Genomic DNA, 27,410 nt, shown 5'->3' with positions numbered 1-27,410 from the left:
CGTATACTAGTATATAAAATTTAGTCCGGGTATCTATGATGAGTTTACTTATACCTATCGTTTTCGTAATAGAAGTTATTAGCCGATAGTGGCTATATGCACTAATTGTCGATTTTGTTTATTTTTTGTCATATTTGCGTTCAAATTTTCTTTGCATCTGTGTGTTTTTGTTATATAATATGAAACTGGACACACCAATCAAGTCGTAATAGACAGTTGCAACTTTTAATCATTCTGTAAAATGCGGCCCTTGTACATGTAACAAAGACTTTTGTCTAGATATCAACTATCATGATTTTGGTAAACGATCACTAATAAGGTATGTGTAGAGCATGATTCCTATCCTTTGGGTGCACCTGAGATCATATAAAGTTTTAACACTGACATTGTTGTTTTTATTACTTTGAATGTTCCTTTTATATTTTCTGCTTATTTTTTTAAGACGCATGCCTACGACCGTTACACTTTCCCTTTTTTTCTTTGGTAGTCGAAAAGGGATAAGGTACAGCGTATAATAAACCTTTGTAGAATTTGTTATTTATATCTATAATGATTCAACGCCATATCTAAAAAGATAACTTTCGAGAAAATCATTCATACACAATGTTAATGTGTCTTATATCGACGAAACGTGCGTCTGGCGTACTAAATTATAATACTGGTACCTTTAATAACTATAAATAATGTTAAATATTCAATTAAGTTAATGCATTGTATCCTATCTCATTTTGTCCAAAATTTATTTTTATTTTGGTGAAATGTAAGTCAAATACACGGTTAGTAGTGAATTTACGACTTTGGAACTGTTTTATTATTTAAAAGTATTGAAAGTTCTGTTTAACATTGTTATATGAAGTTTGTTGATAATAAATAGTTATTGTTTGCAATATATTTTTAGTGCAGACCAATTGAATAAGATTCTTAAAATTGAGCACTTGAACACTTTAATATAGAAATAAGAAGATGTGTTATGATAGGAAATGAGACATAAATTGGTTCGCTCTTACCCCATATGGAATTTACTGACCCCGTATATATCATATTAGGTCACTAACACACTATGTAACTAATAATATCAAATACATTTCAAGCGAGTTACGTGTTCGTTATTGTTTACTGACTTGTCGATATGTTAACTCTCTGATCATATTATTTCCGTGTGACAAATACTTTGTGTACTATTTTAGGTCTCTTTGCCATGGCGACCCTCTTAGAAACCTTTTCAGGTAGTGTTAACAGATATTTCATCTGTGAACTCAACTTAATGAGATCTAATGAACAAATAAAAGTCACCACTGCAATTATAACAAATAGTCCACATGATCCTATGGCAATATGAGATCGTTTGTCGTAGTAAACACTTTTCTTTGATCGCTTATATCTAGAAAGCGATGTCACATCGATAGCCAGATTACCTAAATCGTAGCTGTAGTTGGTACTTCCTATGTCTGTGGTGTTTCCTGTTTGGAAAACTTGGTACACATCTACAATTGAAATGATTTTGTTTAAGTGTTCGCTTACAAAATACATTTAGGAGATAAAATGCTACTGATTTCAAATATTGATATTGTTAAATAGTTATCAAAGGTACCAGGATTCTAATCTAGTACGCCAGACGCGCGTTTCGTCTACATAAGACTCATCAGTGACGCTCATGTCAAAATATTTATAAAGCCAAACAAGTTAAAAGATGATGAGCATTGAGGATCCAAAAGTCCAAAAAGTTGTGCCAAATACGGCTAAGGTAATCTATGCCTGGGATAAGAAAATCCTTAGTTTTTGGGAAATTCAAAGTTTTGTAAACAGGAAATTTATAAAATGACCACATTAATGATATTCATGTCAACACCGAAGTGTTGACTACTGGGCTGGTGATACCCTCGGGGACGAAACGTCCTACCAGCATTGGCATAGAATGTTCATAAAAATATGAAGTGAAGAATAGTTGAAATCAAAAACGCGCCAAAACAAAACCAATTGGTATTGAGGTATGGAAAACTGATTAAACTGTTATGACTGTTAAGTATAAATTATTGAAAATAAGATAGGAATACTATCAAAATATTTCATGCGCTGAAACATTTCCTTTGTTGAAATATAAAAAAAAATTATTCATGAACAAATACGAAAATGGGTTTATTACTGAGATTAAAGATATTCTAGTCTATACCATCAAAAGGTACACATAATTGTACCTTTCTATTGTTAATGGATGACTTAAGGAATGTAAAATCAAAATAAAAAATCTGCATTGATTCTAGATTGATGGACACAATATAAATGATCATTACACAAATGAAATTGAATTTTTTTAATATGGTATTCAATATTTTATTAAGTCCAGAGTTTTCAATTTATAAACTAGTTGATGGCAGGGTGCATTGCATCTGTGCCAATTTTTACTAAATCCAATCTCTCCTTTGCGCCACAAGGTTATATTTCCTTTACAAAAATTATAGACTACTTTCGCGCCATTTTATAGGTAACCAAGGAAAAATTAAATTATTACATAGTAAGACTATATAAATCTTCGATGATCCATGTAAGGGTAAAGTTTAAATATAATTTCATGTTTGTGTTGAGTTTTGATGGTCTTATTGTCGTTTTTTCTGCTATTAATTGGTCTGTCACACTTTAAAAGAGGGACGAAATATACCAGAGGGACAGTCAAACTCATGAATCGAAAATCGAACCTCACCAAAAACTATGGGTGATCTCATGTGCTCCTGAAGGGTATAAAGCAGATCCTGCTCAACATGTGGCACCCGTCGTCTTGCTCATGTTAAAAACACCTTTCCCTGTTGGTAAATCCGCCTCCTTTACACTGATTTGAATGTATTCAAACAACACTTTATCATGAAGTCAACCACTTAATTAATCTTAAATCTAAATGTTTTTGATGTTCACATAATTCTAAATATACTTCTATACAGTGTCAATGGCATATGCTTTACAGTTTGCATAGTTTGTTAGAACTATCTTAAATAATATGATTCAAATGTATTACTTCTCTTTCTTTTTTATAACTAGCCAATAACAAAACTAAAATTGATGTATTTTTTTTCAGAATCAAAATTGCATTTAAAATGTATTTTACGTGTAGTACCTTGACATACTGGTTCTGTCCCGACCCAGGTACCAGATAATCCACACATGCGTACAATGTTCCCCGACATGACAGCAGCACCAACATCGCACACTGCTACAGCTTCTGCACCATACACCTTACCAGTGGTTATAATTACACCTTTGGTTATGTTATTGGGTGCTGGACATTCTATATCTATAAATCAACTTATATTTATAATATTATTTCAAATAATCAAGGGATATATTGTTTAAACTACGACGTTTACTGTTTATAAATATCTCAACACAATAAATTATTTAATTCATTTTCTTCCCTAAAATAGAAGTAAGGATGATGCAATGTATGTTCATTTGGTGTTAATTTCAAAAGTATAAAAAAAAAGATTCAAAAGTAAACCAGGATTATAATTTAGTACGCCAGACGCGCGTTTCGTCTACATAAGACTCATCAAAGACGAGCAGATCAAAATATTTATAAAGCAAATCAAGCACAAAGTTGAAGAGCATTGAGGACCCAAATTTCAAAAAGTTGTGCCAAATACGGCTAAGGCAATCTATTGCTGGAATAGGAAAATCCTTAGTTTATCGAAAAATTCAAAGTTTTGCAACAGGAAATTTGAAAAATTACCATATACTTGATATTCATGTCAACACCGAAGTGCAGACTACTGGTCTTGTGATATCTTAGGGGACGTAAAGCCCACCGGCAGTGGCATCGATCCAGTGCTGTAAATGGTTATCAAAGGTACCAGGATTAAAATTAAGTACGTCAGACGCGTATTTCGTCTACATAAGACTCATCAGTGACGCTCAAATAAAAAAAAGTTATAAAGCCAAACAAGTACAAAGTTGAAGAGCATTGAGGACCAAAAATTCCAAAAACTTTGTGCCTAATACGGCTTAGGTAATCTATTCCTGGGATAAGAAAATCCTTATTTTTTCGAAAATTCAATTTTTTTTAACAGGGAATTTATAAAAATGACTACTGGACTGGTGATACCCCACACATTTGTTCAAAGGCTCAATAAAGGGAACAGTAGTATACTGCTGTCCCGATTAATTCATAAAGCTGTAGAGAGAAAACAAATCTGGGTTACAAACTTAAACCGAGGGAAACTTCCTGTATTTACAAGTAATGCGAAACTGATAAAACGAAATTTCCCTTCTAAAACTTCAAAATGAGCATCATTTTAATATCGCGTCACTGATATTTCCATATGAATAAATGTCTAACCGAAAAATGTTATAAAGAAGTCTTTTACATCAAAATTAGTAAAAATTCATCTTACCTAAGAAAGTATTTTTTATAAGGCCTTTGCTCACAATTTTATGATGTATTCAGATTATATCAACTCACTCATTCATCACAACTAACATAATATTTTGGTGGGGTTCGTGTTGCTTAGTCTTCAATTTTCTATGGATTATTTTGTGTACTATTGTTTATATGTTGATAGCTTTTTTTCGAATGAAGATTTGAATATCCCTTTGGTATTTTTCGCTTTTTTTAACAGAATTTTAAAGGCATGAAACATATCACCGTTATGCAATCTCAAAGGCCACAAAATAAGGCTTTTGTAATAGCCACTCAATTTTTTTAACACAGTATATAGCAGTTGGATTGCTTTAACTATCGTTTAAAGACTTTCATACCTTCTGTGACAACTGTATAAATTTAATTCCCTCGATCTCATATTTTACGTCTTAATTGCTCATAAATTTATAAAATTATTTTGTAGAAAGACATTTAAAGAAATCTTGACGAAGAAGTAAAATTACATTTCTAATAATATCTGCCTAATCTTCTGGCATTGTCGAATGAGTAGGTAGTTATTTATTCATTGGTTAAGAAACAGTCGTAGAATACACACCTTTGCAATGTGGTTGATCACCTGTCCATGTACCGTTAGCCTGGCACTCTCTTATAAGGTCACCACTCCCCAACATGTAGCCCACTTCACACTGGTAAATAACTACGTCCCTATACTTATATATTATAACATCTATAGGCTGGACATAGGTGCTATGTACTGGATGTGAACATTTAACAGCTGCAAAGAAAAATCAATCAATAAATATTCACATCAAAAGTAATTTTTCTTGGGTTTTTTTTTTTACATTTTCTTGTGTTCGCTTCTTTTTTCTTTTCTTTTTTTTTTTGGTAAAACACATCCTCGTATTTGTTTAATCATTTAAAATACATGCATCTGATCCAAAGTCAATTTTCTTATTTCAAAATAATTCAATTGGGATATAACTCGTCTTTTGATTGGCTGACAGTGTTTTTATTCCAATTTTGTCATGTGGCTGTGTAATGTTTCTTAGTTTTTGAAAGAAATGTATGAAAATCTAATAAGATTAATTTCCCGTCAAATAACAAGTGCTTTATATCTCAAAAGTAAGGACACGGACCTTTCATTTCCTTCTGCTTTTTTTCCCTTTTATTTGTATACTATCAATTTGTAATTGCATAAGTTGTATGTTTCATTATAATACGTTATTCTGATTGGCTAAATGCACATCACGTATTGTTCCTTAAGCAATTGCATTACACAATAAAATTATCAATCATGATAACACGAGGTCCCACAATAAAGTGAACAGGTGAATTAAATACAAAATTGATAAAATTCGTGTTTTCATGATCCTAGCTAAAAGTGTAATTATAAGAATTGAATGCTTCTTTTTGTTACTTCATAGGGTTGTAAAAGCGTTGACCGTGCGCACATTTTTAGAATGAAGCGCTTCCACGCTTCATACAATGTACTTCGGTTAACGCTTTGACGTTTTGTTATTTTGAAACATAGAAGCGACCATCCTTTAAAAATAAAACTTATAATATTTATTTGTTTTCCTATTTCGTTTACTTCGCCGTAATACTTACGTTGACAGTCTAGAGCAGAATCAGACCAGGTTTTATCATCCATACAAATAGCAGTTTTAACGAATGATTCCGGATTGATATTGCTCACAAATCCTTCCTCGCAGGCGTATGTAGCAACAGAGTTATAAAATGTTGATGTATATGTCAGCGTAGAGTTCGAGCCCTTTACTGGAATGTCACAAAATTTCACTGCAAAGGAAATTGATTCATTGAAGAAAAGAGATATAATGAACGTACAGTGTAATTTAATAAAAAATATTGAAAAATAATCAAACATTTATTTAAATGGAACAGTGTTGTATCATAGATTTTATCTAAATAAATGTAAATGTTTATTAAAGCAATAGTATTCGAAAAGTAATTGTAAGAAAATATATTTCAAGCTTAAGGGCTCCATAATTATTACGATTTTACTGTATCATTATACCTGCACAAGATACAGGAGTACCAGTCCAATTACCATTCATCTGGCAAAACCTACTGGCACTTCCTGTCATATTCTCGTGTCCTGTTGCGCATGTGTAATTAGCCCAGATACCAACAACGTTACCACCAAGTGATGGTATCCTTTCTACACCACCGTTGTTAATCGGTTGACCACATGAGACTGAAATTTAAACAATTTCAGTTTATTTACATTGAAATGCAAAGCTATTGAAAAGATGATAAATTTATTAAAGATAACGACAAAGAAATATAGGTCCTTGTGCAACTCCAAGTTTTCTCTTGTCAATGGCAAACAATGATTAAAAACAATAGTAACATAAGAAAGTTAGTAAAAAGTAAAATCACAAAAATACTGAACTCCGAGTAGGCTCATTTCTGTCGAGGTCATGTAAATGATTATTTCGGTTAGGAGTACGCATGATCAGTACGAACCAGTCGTATAGTTGTTATATAGACTCGAACTGAAGATTGATATAAATATCGTATGCCGTCGGTATTGTATTTTTTTCTTGCTTTTTAATTGGATTGTTACTTTAAAGACGTAAACCCCATATCATTCTAAATCTTTTGTAGAAAAAACAATCATTAGACAGATCAAAACGCAATGTTAAATATATTCCTTGTGTTTTTAATTATTCTAACTCACCATTGCAGAAAGGTGCTATTCCACTCCAGTTACCGTTAGCCTCACAGATTCTTTGTTCATCGCCATACGCAATTCCGTAGCCAGGATCACAAGCATAAATGACTTCATCCTCAAACTTCAGAGATGATAATGTCTCAATATAGCTTTTGGAACCTGGTTCTACGTCAGGGGTCGGACAGGAAATTCCTTTATAAAAAAAAACATTATTTCAGATATGTAATGGACGATGATTCTGTATTGACTTTTTTTCAAAATCTCACCATTATTGCCTACTTTTTCAGTTAAGTCAGTATTAATACAAGTAGGACAGTTTCAATTTTGAAACGACGATAAAATACCTGTGTAAACTCTGCACTAATTCATAAGATAAAAAATTATAGTTTTCTACAAATGTGTAGCAAAAACAAGAAATGTTGATACTACTATATACGATAAGGTGTGGTGTGTTTCTTACTTTGTTAAGGATAGTATACAAAAATTAACGAACTTCGATGAACAGAAAATATTTTCTGACATAACCAATGAAACATGTGTGAACTCCATTTTTAAGGTTCATCATAAGGAATTTAAAATATGGCCGTGTTTACCCCTCAAAACTTACTATGAGTACAGAGAAACTGGTACATCTAGGAAAGTTTTAAGGCATGGCAGGAACTAGATTTATAAAAGTTATATGAAGTATACGGGTAAAAAAATCGAAAACGTACCTGGATTTTGATGTCAAGTTTTTACCAGTCTGCAGATGATAGCAAAAGAAACAAACACCGAGTTACATTCTTTTGTCCATTTAAATAAACACTACTCAAAACAGGTATTATATGAGGGGAGATTCTCAAACCTCTTATCCGACTTAGTTTATTTTGGCACCTTCAGCAGGAACGAAAAAAATGGAAAGCAAAATCTAGTAAAGTGTAAACAATTTTATAAAACATAAAATGCAGTTACAATTTATATATGTCGTGTACAAGTTGCAATTTTGTACAGGTTATAACATGTACAAAAATGTTGTACATGCTATAACTTGTATGATGCAAAAATACAAGTTAAAACATGTACAAAAGTACCTCATACATGTTGTAACATGTACAAAATATTGCTTAAAAATGGTTTTAACTTGTACAAAATTTAAAATAAATCTTAAAGAAGTAAAATATACATTTAAATTCACCAATGCATAAAGAACAACAATAAATAGGCCAGAACGTGTTTTTTTCTGTAAAGGACAATGATCACAAAGTTTCAGAAGTATGTGTTTCATGAATAATGTTGGTAAAATGTGTTTTCATGTAATTGTATGTTTTATGCAGTCCATCTTGGTTTAAATAAGTGTGAAACTATTAACTTAAAGCTTGCATTTCTCAATGACAATTACATAAGATACTAGTTTATAAATTCTTCGAAAAAATTTAAGAACGATTCTTAATAATTTTGGGAAATACTCCTCCCGCTCGTTTTTATAGCATGCAAAGACTAAAACAATGTCTTATATGCTTACTCTGTAAAAGCTAGAGAGAGAGCTGAAATAGTTTTCATTGGACCACGCTTCATTATCAATATCTTTGGATCTACTCTTAAACATTTTGGCCTTCAGCATGACTTATGTAAATTTATAACTCACTTTTTGTTTATAAACTATAAGATCATTGCATGAGGCGAATGTCATTTTGATGTTTTAAATCTATAGTATCCTCTACTTTGAAAGCATTTATTTGTAGCCTTTGGATGGTGTCTGCTCCATTGGCGGGTTGTTGTCGTTAGAAACATACCCGATTTCAATTCCCAATTTTATTTGTAGACACATCTGTACTGGCTATCCTCTTATGTCTTTTAGTGTCAACTAGAATGAAAGTATGTTACTATTGCCTTCAAAGTGGACACTCACAATTATAATTCATCAAAAAAAGATATGTCCATAAAGGTCATCATAAGACATGTCATAAGATATATATATTAGGACAGGTCTTAGGAATGCTTCGTAATACCGATCCCTGGACATTAACTGTATCAAAAAGGACAAAACATACTTACATGAAGGAATAATAAAAAAATTATGAAAACGTTATTGAGGTCAATATCATCTGTTTCGAAAATAGAATAATATCCTTATTATTAAAACCATTTTTAAGCAATATTTTGTACAGGTTATAACATGTATGATGTACTTTTGTACATGTTATAACTTGTATTTTTGCATTATACAAGTTATAACATGTACAATATTTTTGTACATGTTATAACCTGTACAAAATCGCAACTTGTACACGACATATATCTAGTTCCTGCCATCCCTTAAAAATTTTGAAGGTGAATAGGTTTTTCTGTACTCAGAGTAAAATTTGTGGTGTAAATACGGCCATATTAGCCAAAAAGTTATGAGGAACCGTAAATACCTCGAATCAGTAAAAGGTGTGCATGCTATTATGACCAGGTTGTCTCCACCATGTATAGCCAGACTATTTGCTGGGTATTAAAATGAAGATTCAAGTCGGTATAAAGTTTAACAATTTAATAAACGATCCAACAAGAATATAACGATGTCACAATATTGAGTCCGGTGTTCACGGTTTAAGAACCTATCCAAAACTGAATATAAATTATTTCTAAGAAGTATATAAAACAGGATGACAAAGAAATCGGCGTTTTACGTTTCCGCAAATTGGCATTACTTTTCCGCGAAAAAAAGATGACGTTTCCGGAAAAAAAAGTTTACGTTTCCGCAAATAAATATCTTACTTTTCCGGAAAAAAAGTTACTATTCCGGAAAAAATAAATTATTACTTTTCCGCAAATAATTAAGGAATACCTATTGATCGAAAGCAAAGCTATAATAAAAAATAAATATGCATTAAGTTAAAGGTGATCATAACATGTAAGTAAAAAAAATCATTAAAATGTATGAAAACGTATGTTCATAAGTCAGTTCTGGCAGAATATTTGTAGCCAACACGTCGTGCAAAGACCATAGGAGCACATTCACCGTTTACAAGTTCTGTATTTTGTTTAGGAAGGAAGTCCATCTTCTCCTTTTCATACCATCGAATGGGTGCTTTTACAGTTAGAGTTCTCATCTTTTTGTAAGATGTTGTCTTCAGTTTCAATAACACATCGACAAAGACAAATATGGTAGGATGGCTAGCTTAAAACTGCTCGCACAGGTGGACACTAAAAGACTCGACACAATTCGTTGTTCTCTTTTCCTCGGGGTCAGGGGTGATGCCCAAATGCTTGGTGGAAATCTCAATTGCCACCCATATGAAATTCCAATATATAATCGGTAGACCTCATGCATTTATCTTCAGATGGAGCATCGGCAATTAATTCAACAAAGCATTCTTTAATCATGTCAGTTGGCAAGTAAGCCAAACCAAAGATTTCTCAATGAAGTTTAACTCATCCTTACTCGAGTCAACTAGTTATATCTAGTAAATTGTAGCTATACTGAGATCAGAACATTTGTTTTATTAAAAATTAAAAAAAAAAAAAAATCATATATGTACATTCAAATCTTTATAATTTACCAGGTAAATTTGCGGAAAAGTAATAAATGCAAATTGCGGAAACGTATACTTTAAATTTGCGGAAACGTAGTATTGGGACTTTGAATAATTAGCGGAAATGCAATACGCCCAAAGAAATACATGTAATTAGGGATTAAGCAATTATTGTCCATTGTTCCGATAATCTGCTAAAACTGTCTTTGACACGTAGATACGAAGTCCATTATCGGATTAGCAGAAACATACATTTTAAATCAAAAGATAATTGTGTAGGAATATTTGAGCTAATAATGACAATTGAAAGATATAGTAATTAAAGTCAGAAATATGATAGTCCAAATAATTAGAGTGCTTCTCGTCCGGTCATACTATGTCAAACAAACTATCGACAAATGCTTAAAATCATCGAGGATAAACTGGTTTCTTTAACAACTTAATTAGTTCAAAGATTGATACCTTGTATACCCAATTAGAACATACTCACCCCTTCTCGTCCAATGAAAAGTCAGTGTTTTGCTCTCTAATTTTCATAGTACATGGTTTTCCATGCACTATGAAATGCTATACATGAATGACTTTTCATTGTCAGTTAATTATGAAAGTGAACTCTTAATAGCTGCACTAACGAGGTGTACAATCCCCTAAGGCATTTTCCTTGGGAAAATAGCCTACTGATTAGAGACCAAAGAGCAGAGATTAAAAAAAAAAGATTTTTGCAAAATTCCATGCATTTTCTAATGGTACACATATATAGAATACACCAAAAATGGTAAGGATATTTAATTTATATACCTTTACATTTGAGGGAATTATTTTCTTTTTCTATCAAAAAACACTATACCAGGCTGCTCATATATAGAAAAGGAGTGTTTTCGGAGAATCACAAAACATTTAAATTTAGAGCATATAATGTTGAATGGACTGAATTCAAATATTCGTACAGGGAGTTTTATATTTATAAAAAAAATCAAATTTCAAAAAGGGGATTTATATAACATTGTGTTGCTTCTAAAAATAAAAAAAATATAAACATATATAATGATATCAGTATTTTAAATTTTACCTGAAGCAGAAGAAAAACAATTTATCCTTCACAAACTATGTCCGTGCTATTTCATTTCATCCATTGAAATGATCATTACCTATGTGTTATATTTAGTTCATTATAAAAAGTGAACTCTTATTAAGGTTTGAATATTACAATGGGAAAGGCTAATTTTGTAAGGTCACTCTAATGTGTGAATATGTTCTAAATTGGTCAGACAATACTTGGTCATGTTTTATGAAGATTTAAGCCCTCGGCTTCGCCTTGGGCTTAAATCTTCATAAAACATGACCAAGTATTGTCTAACCTATAATTAAAACTGAGATAAGTGACATCCAACTTACGGTCACATTCCAATGGTTCCTCACTCCATGTTTTGTTAAGCGTGCATGTTCTTACAGTACTACCATTGACAGGTTCGTATCCAGCAATACAAGAAAACTGTACAGTAGAGTTGAAGGCAAAGGTCATAGCAGCTGAACTAGGTAGAACTAAGCTTGCGTTAAAATCATTTGGTGCATCACATACTATGGCTGTCAAAAAAACAGTTGTATCTAGTTATTATTTTTGCATAGTACAAATTAAAATACAGTATGAACTTTGACAATTTGAGAAAGAGACGGCGATGTAAAATGATAATGATCAAATACAACTATAAGTTGTGCTTCGAAAAGTCAAAATAAATGCGACGACAAATGTGTTTGAAACATAATTGTCAAATTCAGAAGGAAACGAATTACAGCATGTACAATTAATTTGTATTTTCATTTTAGTCATATTTCAATCTGCTACACAAAATATATTGCTTATGGGCTTTAGTCATTGTTGAAGGCCGTAAGGTGACCAGTATAGTTGTTAATTGCTGTGTCATTTTGGTCTTTTGTGGATAGTTGTCTCATTGGCAATCATACCACATCTTCATTTTTATATATTATATGCTTATAACAAATCAATAAAGGGGCAGATTTCTTGGCATAAACATCTCTCCGTCATTCAAATAAACAATCTTAATTTATACTGCAACACGTTGTGTTTATTTCCTAAATATAGTAACACAGATATATTTTGTGCAATGTCAATTTCATCATGGAACACTTTTTCCACAGTCGGGGTTCATTAAGGGATGAAAATAAGTTTGAAATTTGAGTTACAATTTAAACAGCTATGAATTTATTTATTTAAGTTGCAGTATAAAACCAATTTTCCCAGTTTCTCAGCCTCATACAAAAAGTTGATATTTTTCTGATATTGACCTAATATTGTATATGAACATGAAAAACACGTGCTTTCCTGATTTAAGGTGACAAAATACGACGATTTATTAGCTATCATAATTTCACAACAAAACTAATCAAGTTATATAAAAAACATTTATGATGATACGATATGGCTACGTTAAAAATGATAAAATTGTGCACAGAAGACTCAGTGTATGATATTATGCATGCATTGGTTCAAGCATATAATGTATATCATTGTTCGCCAGTCACTCGTTTCATATGACCTTTTTATATGATTGAGATTTTCTATCAACCTTATGTAAATGAATCAACTATAAGATCCATTCCAAAACGGTCGTCTTGCTTTCCACTTAAAACATGAATAACCAACTATAAAACATATCGTTTATCATTTTTTTTTTTTAATTTAGATGAATTAATTATTTAAATGACAAAATGCATGCAGCGAAGTCCACGGTAAATGATTTCATAGTTACCTAACATTAGAAACACCAGAATACGTACGACTATCACAAAACTGGCCTTCAAACCCGCTGCTACCACAAGCACACGTGGGTCCTACTCTTGTTGCTGAGCAACCCTTGCCTTCACATACATCCTCTGAAAAGCAGTTATAATTGTAATTTTTGTAGAAGGAAACTACAGATCTCCAAAAACAATATTTACTAATTAAAGTTGCGCTTTCCTTTAAATAGCAGCTGTGCTAACAAAGTACTCGTTATGACCAGTTAATAGAATTTGAATAAATGAATGAATGAAGTTTTATTGCAAAAGCATAGACATGCTATGGAAAAATCAACAACATATATTACCTAATACCAAACATGTATAGACAGCAGAGAACATTAGTATAATACAATGACATATAAAGTATATACGAAACTATATTAGATTGAATATTCCATGCAGCTCTTACGTTGTCTCGCTCTGTCAGGGGTCAAGACATTTGATGGCAGCGCTGAATTGTAACACAGAGCTCCTGTGTTCGAGTCCCGGAGAAGACAAGGGGATATTCTGATTCATACTTTCCGCTTAAAGATAACGTCCAACTAAAAATACCAGTGGTTATATAGTGTTTCTAATAGGTGTTTGTGTTGAGAGGGTCATAATGGTTTCTAGATTCTTGGGGTCGGAAAAAGAAAAAATCACATAAAAATTGAATTCCGAAAAAAATTCTAAACAGAAAGTTCCTAATCAAATGGCAAAATCTCAAACACACTACACGAATAGACGACAAATTTCATATTCCTGACTTTGTACGGGCATTTTCTTATGTAGAAAATGATGGATTAAACCTGGTTTTAAAGCTAGCTAAACCTCTCACGTGTCGTATCCAATTTCATTATATTTACAACAACATGTGAACCAAAAAAAAACCATACATAATAGGTAAAAATGTCATATATTGACAACAATATGTGAACAAAAAAAAAATACATAATAGGTAAAAATGTCACAAATAGGAGTACAGGCGTCTGGGAGAAGAGTGAGAATGGTTTGTTTCTTTTGAGTAGTAGATAGTTATAATATTAGTCAGTCAGAAGCGGCTTAGCTAAGAAAGTACTTATTTTTCACAGGTTACACATAGTCCCGGGGGAGGGGGCATATTATTTTTATTTAGATTAATTTTCTCCAGTTATTATTAAAAAAAATTGAAGATTTGGAAATTGCCAATTCTAAAACTCTGCACGAGAGACCAAATGACACAGAAATTGACAACAATAGGTAACCGTCTGCAACAATGAGCAAAGCCCATACCGCAAAGTCAGCTATGAAAAGCGCATAAATGATAAATTTAAAACAATTCAAACGAGAATACTTAAGACTTAATATATGTACAAAAAACAAACGAAAAGAAATATTTAACACATATAGCATGAAGACAAAAGAGAGCCTTTTTGGGTGGAAAACAATATTATTTTAGTAATACAAATGTTAATGTTGAAATAAGTTTATTACAAGGTTACTGGATTGTGACTTTTTATAATGTCTCTTGATTTAGGTTTTTGATTCCTTGATAATGTACTCATTGTTTTATCTTTTTCCTTCATACATTTCGAACACGTAAATTCAATTCCGTCTTACGAGGGGTCTTTAATAGAAAAATCATGTCTGGCATCTTTGATGTGTTATTACGATTGATCTGAGTTGTCGTTTTTAAAAGATGTTTGGTATTGACTCTCTCCAAGAAGAACACAACCTTCTGTGAAATGTTGTGTACCATCACTTCATATTTGCTGCATCAATGTAAAATGCTGGGCATTATCAATGATCTTTTCCAAATAACTTATAAGAGGGGGGCAATAGGAGGTCCGTTAACACGTTGACAACAACTCGATTTTGACCAAAACAGTTAACAAAAAATGCAAAAATGCTGATAACAGTTAACAAAGTGGGTTGAAAAGAGTTAACAACTTTAATTGATCTCAGATAACAGTTAACAACACCTTGAAAAGGGCCAACACAGGTTAACACAGAAAGGTATTGTCCCCTCCCCCCTCTTAAAATCCAAATGTGTGACAACAATCCAATATAATTGTTTATGATCCCTTCTGTAGGCCTGTGTATCAAATAATATTCATGCTGTAAAAGCTTAAATAGCAAAAATATCGAACATGAGACGCGTTATTTTATTTATATACCAAAGTGAAACGTAAACCTGACAAAAAAAGATGTTTTGCTAGAGATGAAACTGTTCGTATTGTTTTATATTTAAAAAGTTGTCTTCACGAAAAATATGTCAGCAACTGCTAGTACATAAAGGTCGTTGTTAATTTCTGTATCATTGTCATTTTGCTTAGTTTTATTTCCTGTTACCTATTGGACCCGGACTTCTTTTAAACTGAATTTTACTGTGCGTTTTCTACATTGGATAGATAAATAGGAGGTCGAAATCTTATCAAACATGTATTAAATCCGCCTCATGTATTCGCTTGAACCAAGTCAGGAGTCTCTGACCTTTGTTAGATTTGAATATAGTTTTGTAACTTTGCCTCAGTTATATATTTTCAATAATGACCCATGTTATGCATTTGGTCACTTGATAGAGTTTTCTATCATATCCCCACTTTTATATACTATCTTTGTTCTTAGATATATGATAATAAACTGACCTTCAAAGTTGGAATCTATTCCCAGTGCATATATTTTAGCCTGCGTGCTGCATTCACTGTGAGCCCCATTTCCCCATGCCCCGCCTACGGCAAACAAACATCCTTTTCCATCATCAGGAGGTCGCCACAAATAAATTGTGTCAGATGAAAAGCCAAACATTAATCCTCCATAGAAAGAGGAATCATTAAAGCCATTTATCATTCCTGGTACAAAAAAGGTATACCCGTAATTCCCGTTGTCGACTTCTTCTTCTGTTTTCATCTACAAAAACAGTTACCATGCACATTACTATAATAACATTTATGTCACTGTTTGTAATTAATTGAAACATACTGCAAGTTGAAATCGTTATCTTTTTAATGACAAAACTTTCAAAATACCATCGTTTTGCCATCTCTTATTTACTCACATTTTCATGAATAATGACCTCGGAGGGGATGAGATATTGTAACTTACTATATTTAATAAATAATAGATATAAGAAGATGTGGTGTGAGTGCCAATGAGACAACTCTCCATCCAAGTAACAATTTAAAAAGTAAACCATTATAGGTTAAAGTACGGCCTTCAACACGGAGCCTTGGGTCACACCGAACAACAAGCTATAAAGGTCCCCAAAATTACTAGTGTAAAATCATTCAAACGGGAAAACCAACGGTCTAATCTATATAAACAAAACGAGAAACACGTATATATTACATAAACAAACGACAACTACTGTACGTCAGATTCCTGACTTAGGACAGGTGCAAACATTTGCAGCGGGATTAAACGTTTTAATGGATCCAAACCTTCTCCCTTTTTCTGAAACAATAGCATAACGTCACAACATAGAAAAACACACGATAAAATATCCCAACCCTGGTGTCTTATTCACAGTCAAGGCATATAAGTATGTTCATATATCTCCGTTATAGTAAAACTTGAAAATAATGCATCCAAGCAAGTTTGATATAGTATTTTTCATTCAAGAAAATTTGATATCATGAGTATTTTTTTCCGAATGCGTTTTGCCTCCATAAGATAAATGGGGGTAAATCATCAATTTCACTTCAATTTCAGGCTTATTTCTCAGTTAACATGTACACGCTATTGTTCTGGAATCACTCCTATATACATTTGCTTAAAGCAATCACATTCTCCCAGGTTTTCTCTATGACATCTTTAAATATAAGTAACGATCTCCAATCCTCAAAAAGTCCATTGCATACGCGCGTGTGTTATCCGACACCGCGTGCGTTATCCGACACCTCATCCGGAACACTTTCCGCGTCACATGACACTTTTGTTGATATTGAAGATTTGCGCATCCGCAGACGGATGGCCGGACGAGTAGAGATTTTTAACTATTCGTCCGGCTAGCCTAATACAGCTTTTTAACACAAATGAACTTGGCGGGAGGAAATCTTTGATAATCAGATATAATTAATGAATGGCTATCATTTATTTTGAATTTATTGAACCATAAAACTAATTTTTGACTCTTCACATTGAATAATCCGCTTCGCGGATTATGTAAAATGTGAAGAGTCAAAAATTAGTTTTATGGTTCAATAAAATCAAAATGAATAATTGCCATTCATTATAAATAAATTTCTATCAAAAATAAGGCTCAAAGAACTGTTTATATAATTTGTATTAACATAAACAACGTACACACATATTGGCGTATGAATACTCAACGTCATAGTGGGCGTGTCGCCATCAAAATTGGCAACATTGAAAATAAAACTAATAATCTTAACCAATCAGAAGACAATAAATACACCAAATTTATTTATCATACAGTTAAACCAATCAAAATATTTAGAATAAGACATATTACAAAATTGGCAATGTCTCTTAATAAATAAAATTTGCTTCAAAAATTTTGTATGTAAACTTGAAAACTTTAAGGTACAAGCTCATGTAAATTTGACTTAAAAATAAATGTCATAAATCTGATATATATATACGGTTGAGTGTTCATTTTCTTTTAAACATGGTATATTAAAGAAGGACATTTGAAAAGCCTTTTTCTACGACATTAAACTGTTATAGCCCAAACCTTAATAGTTGAAATTGTGTCATTTAAAAACATATAAAAAATTAAACACCCAAAGTTAAAGTATATACAAAGTGTCATACTGTTTATGATAAATGCTGTTTCCTTACATCAAGGGATATATTTTTCATTAAAAGTCTTTTTAATTTGTTTTCTCTCAATCGATTTATAACTTTTAAGCAGCGGTATACTTCTGTTGCCTTTATTTATATCATGAAATTATTATTTGATCCTATTTGGCATTTTGCATACCTTTACACCAATTTCAATTTTATTACATTTATTTTCAATTTCAAGATTTCCATCGGATCTCTCTCTCATTCTCGTGTGGCATAATTTTTGAAATCCAGATTTGCAGATATATATTATTTTCTAAAGTGCATTAGATACTTTAACGCATTTTATTCTCGATATTCATATCTCAACAGTGAATGGTCAACACAAAAATAACTAACACAAAAATAACTGACACAATCTTAGTTAAACCATAACATTTGATGATATTCAAGTTTATGATCAACTAAAACTTGTAGCTTTATAAGCTCACATGGATAGGTATAACAAAAATAGTTGAATTATGCATCAAGAAACCTGTTGATAAAAAAGAAAAACAATTGATTCCCATGGGAATACCAAGTGATGTTTAAAAACAAATATATTCAACGTTAACATAAATTAAATTCAATGGGTATGTCGCAGATTGGGGTTCGATATTTTATTTTTTTTACTTTTTCATATATATATATATATGTAAACGAGTCAAAATTGAAAACTACGTTCAAACCTATGATTGCGTTGGATAAAAACCGCAATTTTTATACGTGACATATTAATTGAATCACTTTTGTTACATTGTCCGTTTCTTATAAAGCGTGAAATCTACTTTAGTCATTTCAAGAAATATAACCGATTATCAGTGTCGGTCAGTTACTTGAGGAATGTTCGCTTAAAGGAAAGATAGGTCAATTCTTTTAAACCATACCGCCTATCTATAGTTTATAATACTCGTTGCTTATGTTATCTACCTTTTTATCGATTTTATTCATTCAACGAAACAAATTGGAGAGGCAGTTGCCTCATAGCCTCAAGGGAATCTATTCATTATTAGATCATAGAATAGTATGAATTTATCCATGTAATGTGTCAATTAAAAACTCAACTTGACTACCTCGGTATTACTTACTGTTAAATAATTGATTATACCATTACTTCCCGGAGCACTCGATGGTAGAATCTTGTATAAATCTGTGGTTCCTGGACCCTTTAGAAGTTCTGTTCCATATGCGAATGGATTTTGGCCAAGATCACTGAACTTGAAAGCAAATATCTGAGCAACAACACTCGAATCATTATAAACGTTTCCAGTAATTCCCCATCCTTCAACTGCAGAAAATGGTACACCTGCAAAAGTTATCAAAACATGGTACATTATAAGGAGAAAAGACAATTAAGAACGTGAATTGGGATAAAATCGTTCGGTTTTTTTAAAGCTGTACTATGGTTTAAAGAAAAACAATCATGAGAGTGTTGTTCCTTCGCTTTTGCAACACCACTTGTCTGATAGTTGACAAATTAGAGTCGAACACGACTTCAAATATTTCAATATGGTGATGACGTCATATAGTATATAACTGGGACTTTGCACATTTCAATGTGACTGTGATGACCTTGCACACGAACATTTCAATGTGACTGTGACCTTGCACACGAACATTTTAATGTGACTGTGACCTTGCACACGAACATTTCAACATAACTGTGACCTTAGCAAGAACATTTCAATGTGACTGTGACCTTGCACACGAACATTTCAATATGACTGTGACCTTGCACACGAACATTTAAATGTGACTGTGACCTTGAACACGAACATTTCTTCAATGTGACCGTGACCTTGTACACGAACATTTCAACCTACATGTTTGATACTATCGCCGGAAGTAAACAATAATAACGTCAGTTATAAAAGCATCAATAATATCCATCACTATATTAGACAAATAGACACCCAGAGTAAATGCCATAAAACCCAGAACTAACAGGTCTGTCTAATTACCGTTTGCATTGCTGGTACCTGTCCCCTTCTTCGGCGACCAAAACCTAATTTTTCTGTTATCATAAGCAAACATTATTCCTCCAAATGGCTGATCAGATGTCAATACCGATGCTGATCCTGAAAAAAAACGGGTTTTTTTTCTTCTTTTTTTTTCTTGAAAATTGCATAAACTTAAAACATATGTCCTGTTATTCATTATACTGTACTTTTATTTAATCTTAAATTTCGTTTAAATATATCATTGGCTTTGACTTTTGTTTTGGTCAATTTGTTTAAATCATGTTACACATAATTTAACTTCATTTTTAAAATTACAGCCACACAGAACTATCATAATATTATTATTTTTTTATACTTAAAAAGTTCTTGATGAATGTTAAATAATAAAATATAAATTAAATGTTGCATCTTAATCTATGGCTCTTGACAAATACCTTAGTAGCAATACTAACATGCATACAATTGAAAAATCTTTGACGCTGACCATTGTATTTACGAAAAACTACAAACCAGAGCCCCTACATGAAATGCAAAACTTGAAAGAATAAAAAAAAAACGTAATTGATATACGATCCAGGTAAACTCATCAATCGTTTCAATAAATTTATTCTAAAAGTTTTCCAAATCCACACTGTTCCTTAAATATTGTTTTATTAGTATAAACATTGATTTTGGTATCAGTAAATTATACAAAACTACTTCTTATTGTATACACAGTGACATATGAAAATTACTGGTAGTGCAATCTGTCGATATAATATCTAGAATTGCACGAAGTCTTATTAACTCTGACGATTATTGTCTTTATACTATATCCATTTGAGTTTGGATATGTACAGACAGATATTTTTTTAGATACACGGTTTTCACTAGTTGCTATTGTCTTTGAAAGACTGCGAATACTATTAATTCTGTACTGGGTGTCTTTCTTAGGATGTATCCTTACACGTCCGGTCTATGTTTTATTAGATATATTTTTTTGTTTTTTATCGATTTGATGTGTAAAGCCCTTTTAATATAAATTTTATTGTTTGTTCATATTGTGTTCTGTATAGTAACACCACTGTCCCTGGTAGCCTTCACACATTGTTAACGTCGCCACATGGTATGTGTATCTGTTCAAAGTCAGGAGCCAGCAGTTCAATGATTGTCGTTACTTCATGTCTGTCACATTTGTTTTTCGCAACTTGCCGCTTTAGATATTTCAGGTTAACCATGATACATGTTCAAGCGAAAAGTTACAATACTAAATCATCGAAAATTATAAAAATCAGTATTCATGTTCAAAATTCTGGTCGGACAAATTACCCCTCCTAAATGAGTAAATTGCTACAAAAAATAGTACCATCTGCATGAGTCATGTATCCATTCTGTAACTGCACATGCACAATAAGTAAGTCGATTTTACTTAGAGTGTGAGGCACCGTTCCAAATGTATTCATATCTGAAATGGAGATAATTATTTGTAAGATGAATGCGTATGACTCATAATGATTTTACGTATTTTTTAAAATTTTTTTCTTTAGGAAACAATTTTGTCCTTTGGTTTATACTTTCAAATAAAATTGAGTATGGAAATTGGGAATATGTCCAAAAGACAACATCCTAACCAAAGAGCAGATAACAGTCGAAGGCCACCAATTGGTCTTCAAAGTAGAGGGAATGACCCGTACCCGGAAGTGGACCTCAGCTGGCCCCTAAATAAAAATGTGTTCCAGTTCAGTTTTAATGGACGTCATCCTAAACTCCATAACTTATACATTTTTGTAAATGAACAAAAATTAAAAAAAAAAATACAAGATTACAAAGCCAAGAGGCTCCTGAGTTAAGACAGGCGCAAACATGCGACGGGGTTAAACATGTTCTGTGAGATCTCAACCCTCCCTTTACCTCTACCTGATGTAGAATAAAGTAATAAACAGCAACACGCACAGCATAATCAGCTTAAAAGAGGTCCGACGTCAGAATATTGTAACAAAGGAAGCTTAGGAAAATGACAATGACACATAAATTAACAAATGACTACTATCAGTTACTATTACATGCCAGCTCCAGAGCTCAATTAATCTGATTGAAGATTATGTCTTAATCATATGAAAATCAATTACAATACCTCCTGTTTAGGTTTAGTATCATGGCATCATAAAATATATAAGAAGAACATAAACCTATCATGCCAACAATGAATTAATGTTGTATGGAGGTAATAACACATTTACGTTGTTTTAATGATATCAGATCAGCATCCAAAATTCGAGGATCACAGACGTCATCATATCGGTAACATTGATTTTGAAAATATTTGTTAAGAAAAACGAAAATAATGTTAGCATTCATAACTTGCTGCAGGGGCAGAACAATTCTAGGCAAATGAAAATCTTCACTTTTTTTATTCTCATTTAAATTCGTATATGGCAAACAAAGAAGGTTATTGGGATTGCAGTTTGAAAAACCATGTTTATACGTCACCAGTGTCTAGGCAGAAAGTAGATAACTAGGGTAATATCAAAGAACGGCTCGTCCTTTTTCAAAAAAGGTTCATCGGAATGCTACCAACTGTCATATTCCTGACTTGTTACATGCAATTTCTTATGTAGAAAATGTTGGATTAAACCTGGTTTTATAGCTAGTTAAACCTCTCACTTGTATATCCATAGTTCATAGACATAAACCCATTTATTTTTATTTTTACTGCATGAATTAACACTACTTACCGTTGTTTATCTCGATACGGGTTAAAAAAGATGGTTTTCCAAATGTGCACATTGTCCAGGCACGAATACGAACATGACCAGTCTTGAATGTTCTTGGAAATTCCGGAGGCCCTATATGGTCGGCACCACCTATAGAAAAACTCAATAATAAAACTTGTTTTCAACCAACTGATTATACCAATATATTTATATGAATTATAATAACTAGTATGCTATAATAATGGTGTATTTGATTGTATATTGAACATAAAGTTTTAAATTAGGCGTAAATAAAGATTACCTGAAACTGATAAGATGTCATGTTACTATTTTTAACATTACACATTGTCGACAAACATTGCAAGTCATGATGAATTGTATATTTTAAGTGCACGGCTAACAAATTTTGGACCATAGTCCGCACAATTCAAAAAAGAACAACTATCTTTGCCAATAATTTGAAAAGTTCGGACCTAGACTAGTCCATGAGAATGGTCCAAAGGTCACTGAAATTAAAATATACCTAGATATACAACATAACCATTACATTCTCCACAATTGCTAGGACCAGGAGCAATTATTTTGACAATAGTCTCGTCAAACATGTACACGATCCCGCCATATTCATTGTCGTAACTTCCGGACTGTGCAGAATTCAAAGCATTGAAGTAAAAGTACGTGTTATTAAATTCCACTCGTACTTGGACATCAACTTTCATTGGCAATTCATTTAAAGTATGTGATACTGTGAATTCAACTTCATTTGGGTCTCCATTAGCTGTAACAGCTATCCAGGAGCTAATCCATGGTGGGGCTATCCCTGAAACCATTCGAACTGAAAAAAGAAAAATTTAATAAAAGTTACATGCATAATATCGACAACTTCAAATGGACTTCGACACACACAAAAAGATAACACTGACACAGAAAAAAACCCATTTTAAGCCAATATCAACTGAACGGATGTTATGATTAAATAAAAAAACAGGCAAATAAACGTGTCAAAATCCTGTTGCAAAAAATGGTCAAACGTCCAATGCAATTCTGCTCTACTAACTGTCCATTCCGTAGACACCGTCATGATCAACAATGTATCCATTATCCTTGTCAATATTATTTTCCACATTCAGTATCTTAGTCAATATCGTGTTTACCAACATATTCATCATTTTAGTCAAGGATATTCCACTATATGTTTATTTATAGTTATCCAAGGTACCAGGATTATAATTTTGTACGCCAGACGTTCGTTTCGTCTACATCAGACTCATCAGTGACGCTCAAAGCAAAATATTTATAAAAACAAACAAGTACAAAGTTGAAGAGCATTATTTCATTTTCCTAGTCAATAACATGTTCCGCTATACGTTCATTATCCTAGTCAATACCATGTTCCACTATGCGTTCATTGTTCTAGTCAATATCATGTTTCACTATACGTTCAGTATCCTAGTCAAAATCATGTTCCACTATACGTTCAGTATCCTAGTCAATATCATGTTCCACTATACGTTCAGTATCTTAGTCAATATCATACTTACCAACATATTCATCATTTAAGTCAAGGATATTCCACTATATGTTTATTTATAGTTATCCAAGGTACCAGGATTATAATTTAGTACGCCAGACGTTCGTTTCGTCTACATCAGACTCATCAGTGACAATCAAATCAAAATATTTATAAAACCAAACAAGTACAGAGTTGAAGAGCATTGAGGATCCAAAATTCCAAAAAGTTGTGCCAAATACGACTAAGGTAATCTATGCCTGGGATAAGAAAATCCTTGTTTTTTTTCGAAAAATTCAAAGTTTTGTAAACAAGGAAATTTATAAAAATGACCACAATATTGATATTCATGTCAACACCGAAGTGTTGACTACTGGGCTGGTGATACCATCGGGGACGAAACATCCACCAGCAGTGGCATCGACCCAGTGGTGTTGATAGTTATTAAAGATACCAGGATATAATTTAGTACGCCAGACGGGCGTTTCGTCTACATAAGACTCATCAGTGACGCTCAAATCAAAATATTTATAAAACCAAACAAGTACAAAGTTGAAGAGCGTTATTTCATTTTCCTAGTCAATATCATGTTCCACTATACGTTCATTATTCTAGTCAATATCATGTTCCACTATACGTTCATTATTCTAGTCAATATCATGTTCCGCTATACATTCGTTATTCTAGTCAATATCATGTACCATTATTTATCCATTGTCCTAGTCGAAATCATGTTCCACTAGTTATCCATTGATTTAGTCAATGTCATTATCCTAGTCAATAAAAGGTACAACGATACATGTTTAAAATTTTCGTGGTATATATCACGTTTCACTATATGTTCATTTCCCTAGTCAGTAAATTTTTATTATCCTAAAATGTTCCAATAAATGTCAATATCATGTTCAACTATATGTTCGTTATCCTATGTAATATCATGATGCAACATAATTATGTTCTTTTTCTAGTTTATATTATGTTCCACTATATGTTCTTTATCCTAATCTAATATCATTTCCACTAAATGTTCATTGTCCTGGTCAATATCACATTTCACTAATTTTTCCACTATTTGTTCGTTTTCCTAGTCAAAAGCATGACAGTTTATGTCCTACTATATTTCTATTATTTGCGTTTATTGAATTAGTTTTGAGCGCCCCCACCACCGATAACTGCCATTGTAAGTAACATGGATTGTTTTCAACTTTGAATATGTAGTTAGTTATTTTCTCTAACGGCAATTAATAAGAGAATGAATGAAGACATTATCTTGCTGAAAGATAAAAATCAATGAATTACCATTGAAAAATTAAATCATAAAAATACCAAACGCCTAGGAAAATTCAAAACGGAAAATACATAATCAAAAGCGGAGACAAATCAAACGAATGGATAACAACTGGCATATTCCTGACTTGTTACAAGTAATTTATTATGTACACATTGGTGCTTTAATAGCTAGCTAAATCTCTCATTTTTGTATAACATTCGCATCATATATTTATACATTGACAACAATGTGTTAATAAAACAAAATGACATAATAGGAAAAATCTCAACCCCTACTAAAAGCTGGGTCTGTCTATGATATTGATAACTACAGGGGGGGGGGGGTTACTTTAACGTCTAATGTGTACAAGGTAATATATTCGAAAAGTTTGGAGGAATCTGTAATGACATACTTAGAAGAAAATAATATTTTAGGCGAGGTTCAGGGGGCATTTAGAAAAAACAAGAAGAACAGAGGATCATATTTTTACTCTACAAGGTATTTGTTCCATTCGAAAAGCTAAACATATATGAAACGTGTTTAGCTTTTCTAGATCTATCATAAGCTTTCGATAGAGTCTGACGTGATGGCCTTTTCTATTTATTGTGTAAAACTGGCATTCAAGGTAAGTGTTGGAAACTACTGAAATCACTTTACAGTAATGTATCAAACAAAGTTTTGTTTGGTGATTGTGAAACAGACTTCTTTGATCAAGAATTTGGCTTGAAACAAGGTTGTGTCTCGTATCCGGCTCTTTTTCCGGAATGACCTCGTAATTTTGGTGCCGAACTATCCTCACAACTAGCATATAGTGAATTGCCTTTTATTTGCTGATGATGTAGTCCTTATCGGGAAGTCCGAGGCGGAACTACATCGTCTGCTTGATATAACAGCTAATTTTGCTTCAAAGTGGAATCTATAAGTTAACCAAAACAAATCCAAGGTTATGATAATAGGCAAGCGTTTAGATAAAGATATTATATGACAAAGTTGCTAAATGAGCACAGATCTTTCAATCGCATATCCTTCGGAGATGCCCTCTGGAACTCGGTAATACGGCCATCTATCGCACACGGTTGTGCTGTATGGCTGCCGTCGTCAGCTTCAAGCAAACAAATTTTTGAAACTTGGCAATATAAATTGGCGAAATTCATTTTTAGCACTAACATGAATATCCCTAAGTCGGCTCTGTTCGTAGATTTGAGTTGGGAACCGATATATGATTTCCTTGATAGACAAAGGGTGTCTTATTGTGCTAGATTTCATGATAAGAATAGATTATGTCGAATATTATTTGACGAGCTAAAGGGCTCAACGCTACATCGAGGATGGGGAAATCCCCAGTATATGAAAAATGTGTTTAATTCTGTTGGGCTTGATCATTTTTCCAACTCAAATGTTAACCTGAATATTTTCAAACAGTTTTTTGGAAGGTTTGTTCGTGAAAGAGAATTTCAAGTTATAAGAAATAAAAGCAGTCTTTATGCGGTCTCCAAATTCAACCTTGCGTCTGGTAGACAGCCTTATTTGTCAAACTTCCTCGATTTTAAGTCTACAAGGTTAAAATTGTTAGCACGAACAAATTTTCTACCCATAAATCAAGTTTTGTATAGAATGAATATGTCCGAGACTACATTTGTCAAATATGTTCATGCAAATCTGAGGAGTCCGTGGAACATTTCGTTCTCGAATGTTCTTAATATTCTCCTATACGAAGTAAGTATTTTGCCGATATAAATGAGTACCTAAGTTCTAACTTCCCCGACTTTTTCTTCACAGAGTTACCGTCCTACGAAAAAATAAACATACTGCTAGGTGAATATTTGTATAAGGTTGATCCAAATGTTTGTAAACATGTTGACACTTTTAGTAA

The 27,410-nt window shown here is 32.5% G+C and overlaps 1 protein-coding gene across 1 annotated transcript; it reads right to left on the bottom strand.

The window, feature by feature from the left end:
* Positions 1–671: 671 nt before the first annotated feature.
* LOC134714312 (sushi, von Willebrand factor type A, EGF and pentraxin domain-containing protein 1-like) lies at positions 672–20,169 on the bottom strand. Its single transcript, XM_063575547.1, has 11 exons — positions 20,065–20,169; positions 19,192–19,409; positions 15,964–16,225; positions 13,355–13,450; positions 11,954–12,142; positions 7,068–7,253; positions 6,402–6,581; positions 5,975–6,163; positions 4,962–5,141; positions 3,107–3,283; positions 672–1,484 (listed from the first exon to the last, which is right to left on the bottom strand). The coding sequence occupies exons 1-11, from the start codon at positions 20,135–20,137 to the stop codon at positions 1,150–1,152; spliced, it is 2,085 nt and encodes a 694-aa protein (XP_063431617.1). The 5' UTR covers positions 20,138–20,169; the 3' UTR covers positions 672–1,149.
* Positions 20,170–27,410: the final 7,241 nt, after the last annotated feature.

Source organism: Mytilus trossulus, chromosome 4, assembly GCF_036588685.1.
Source record: "Mytilus trossulus isolate FHL-02 chromosome 4, PNRI_Mtr1.1.1.hap1, whole genome shotgun sequence".
Lineage (NCBI taxonomy): Eukaryota > Metazoa > Mollusca > Bivalvia > Mytilida > Mytilidae > Mytilus > Mytilus trossulus.
The sequence above is the reverse complement of the archived record's forward strand: the minus strand, read 5'-3'. Positions and strand labels throughout refer to the sequence as shown.

Bases quoted from the DNA above. Each gene is read 5' to 3' on its own strand.
- LOC134714312 (XM_063575547.1), bottom strand. From the start codon at position 20,137: ATGTTTGCTTATGATAACAGAAAAATTAGGTTTTGGTCGCCGAAGAAG. The intron at 7,254-11,953 runs GTAAGTTGGATG...TTTTTTATAAAG, and splicing joins GGAACCATTGGAATGTGACC to GAATTTCCTGTCCGACCCCT. The intron at 1,485-3,106 runs GTACTACACGTA...TTTCAATTGTAG, and splicing joins GACAGAACCAGTATGTCAAG to ATGTGTACCAAGTTTTCCAA.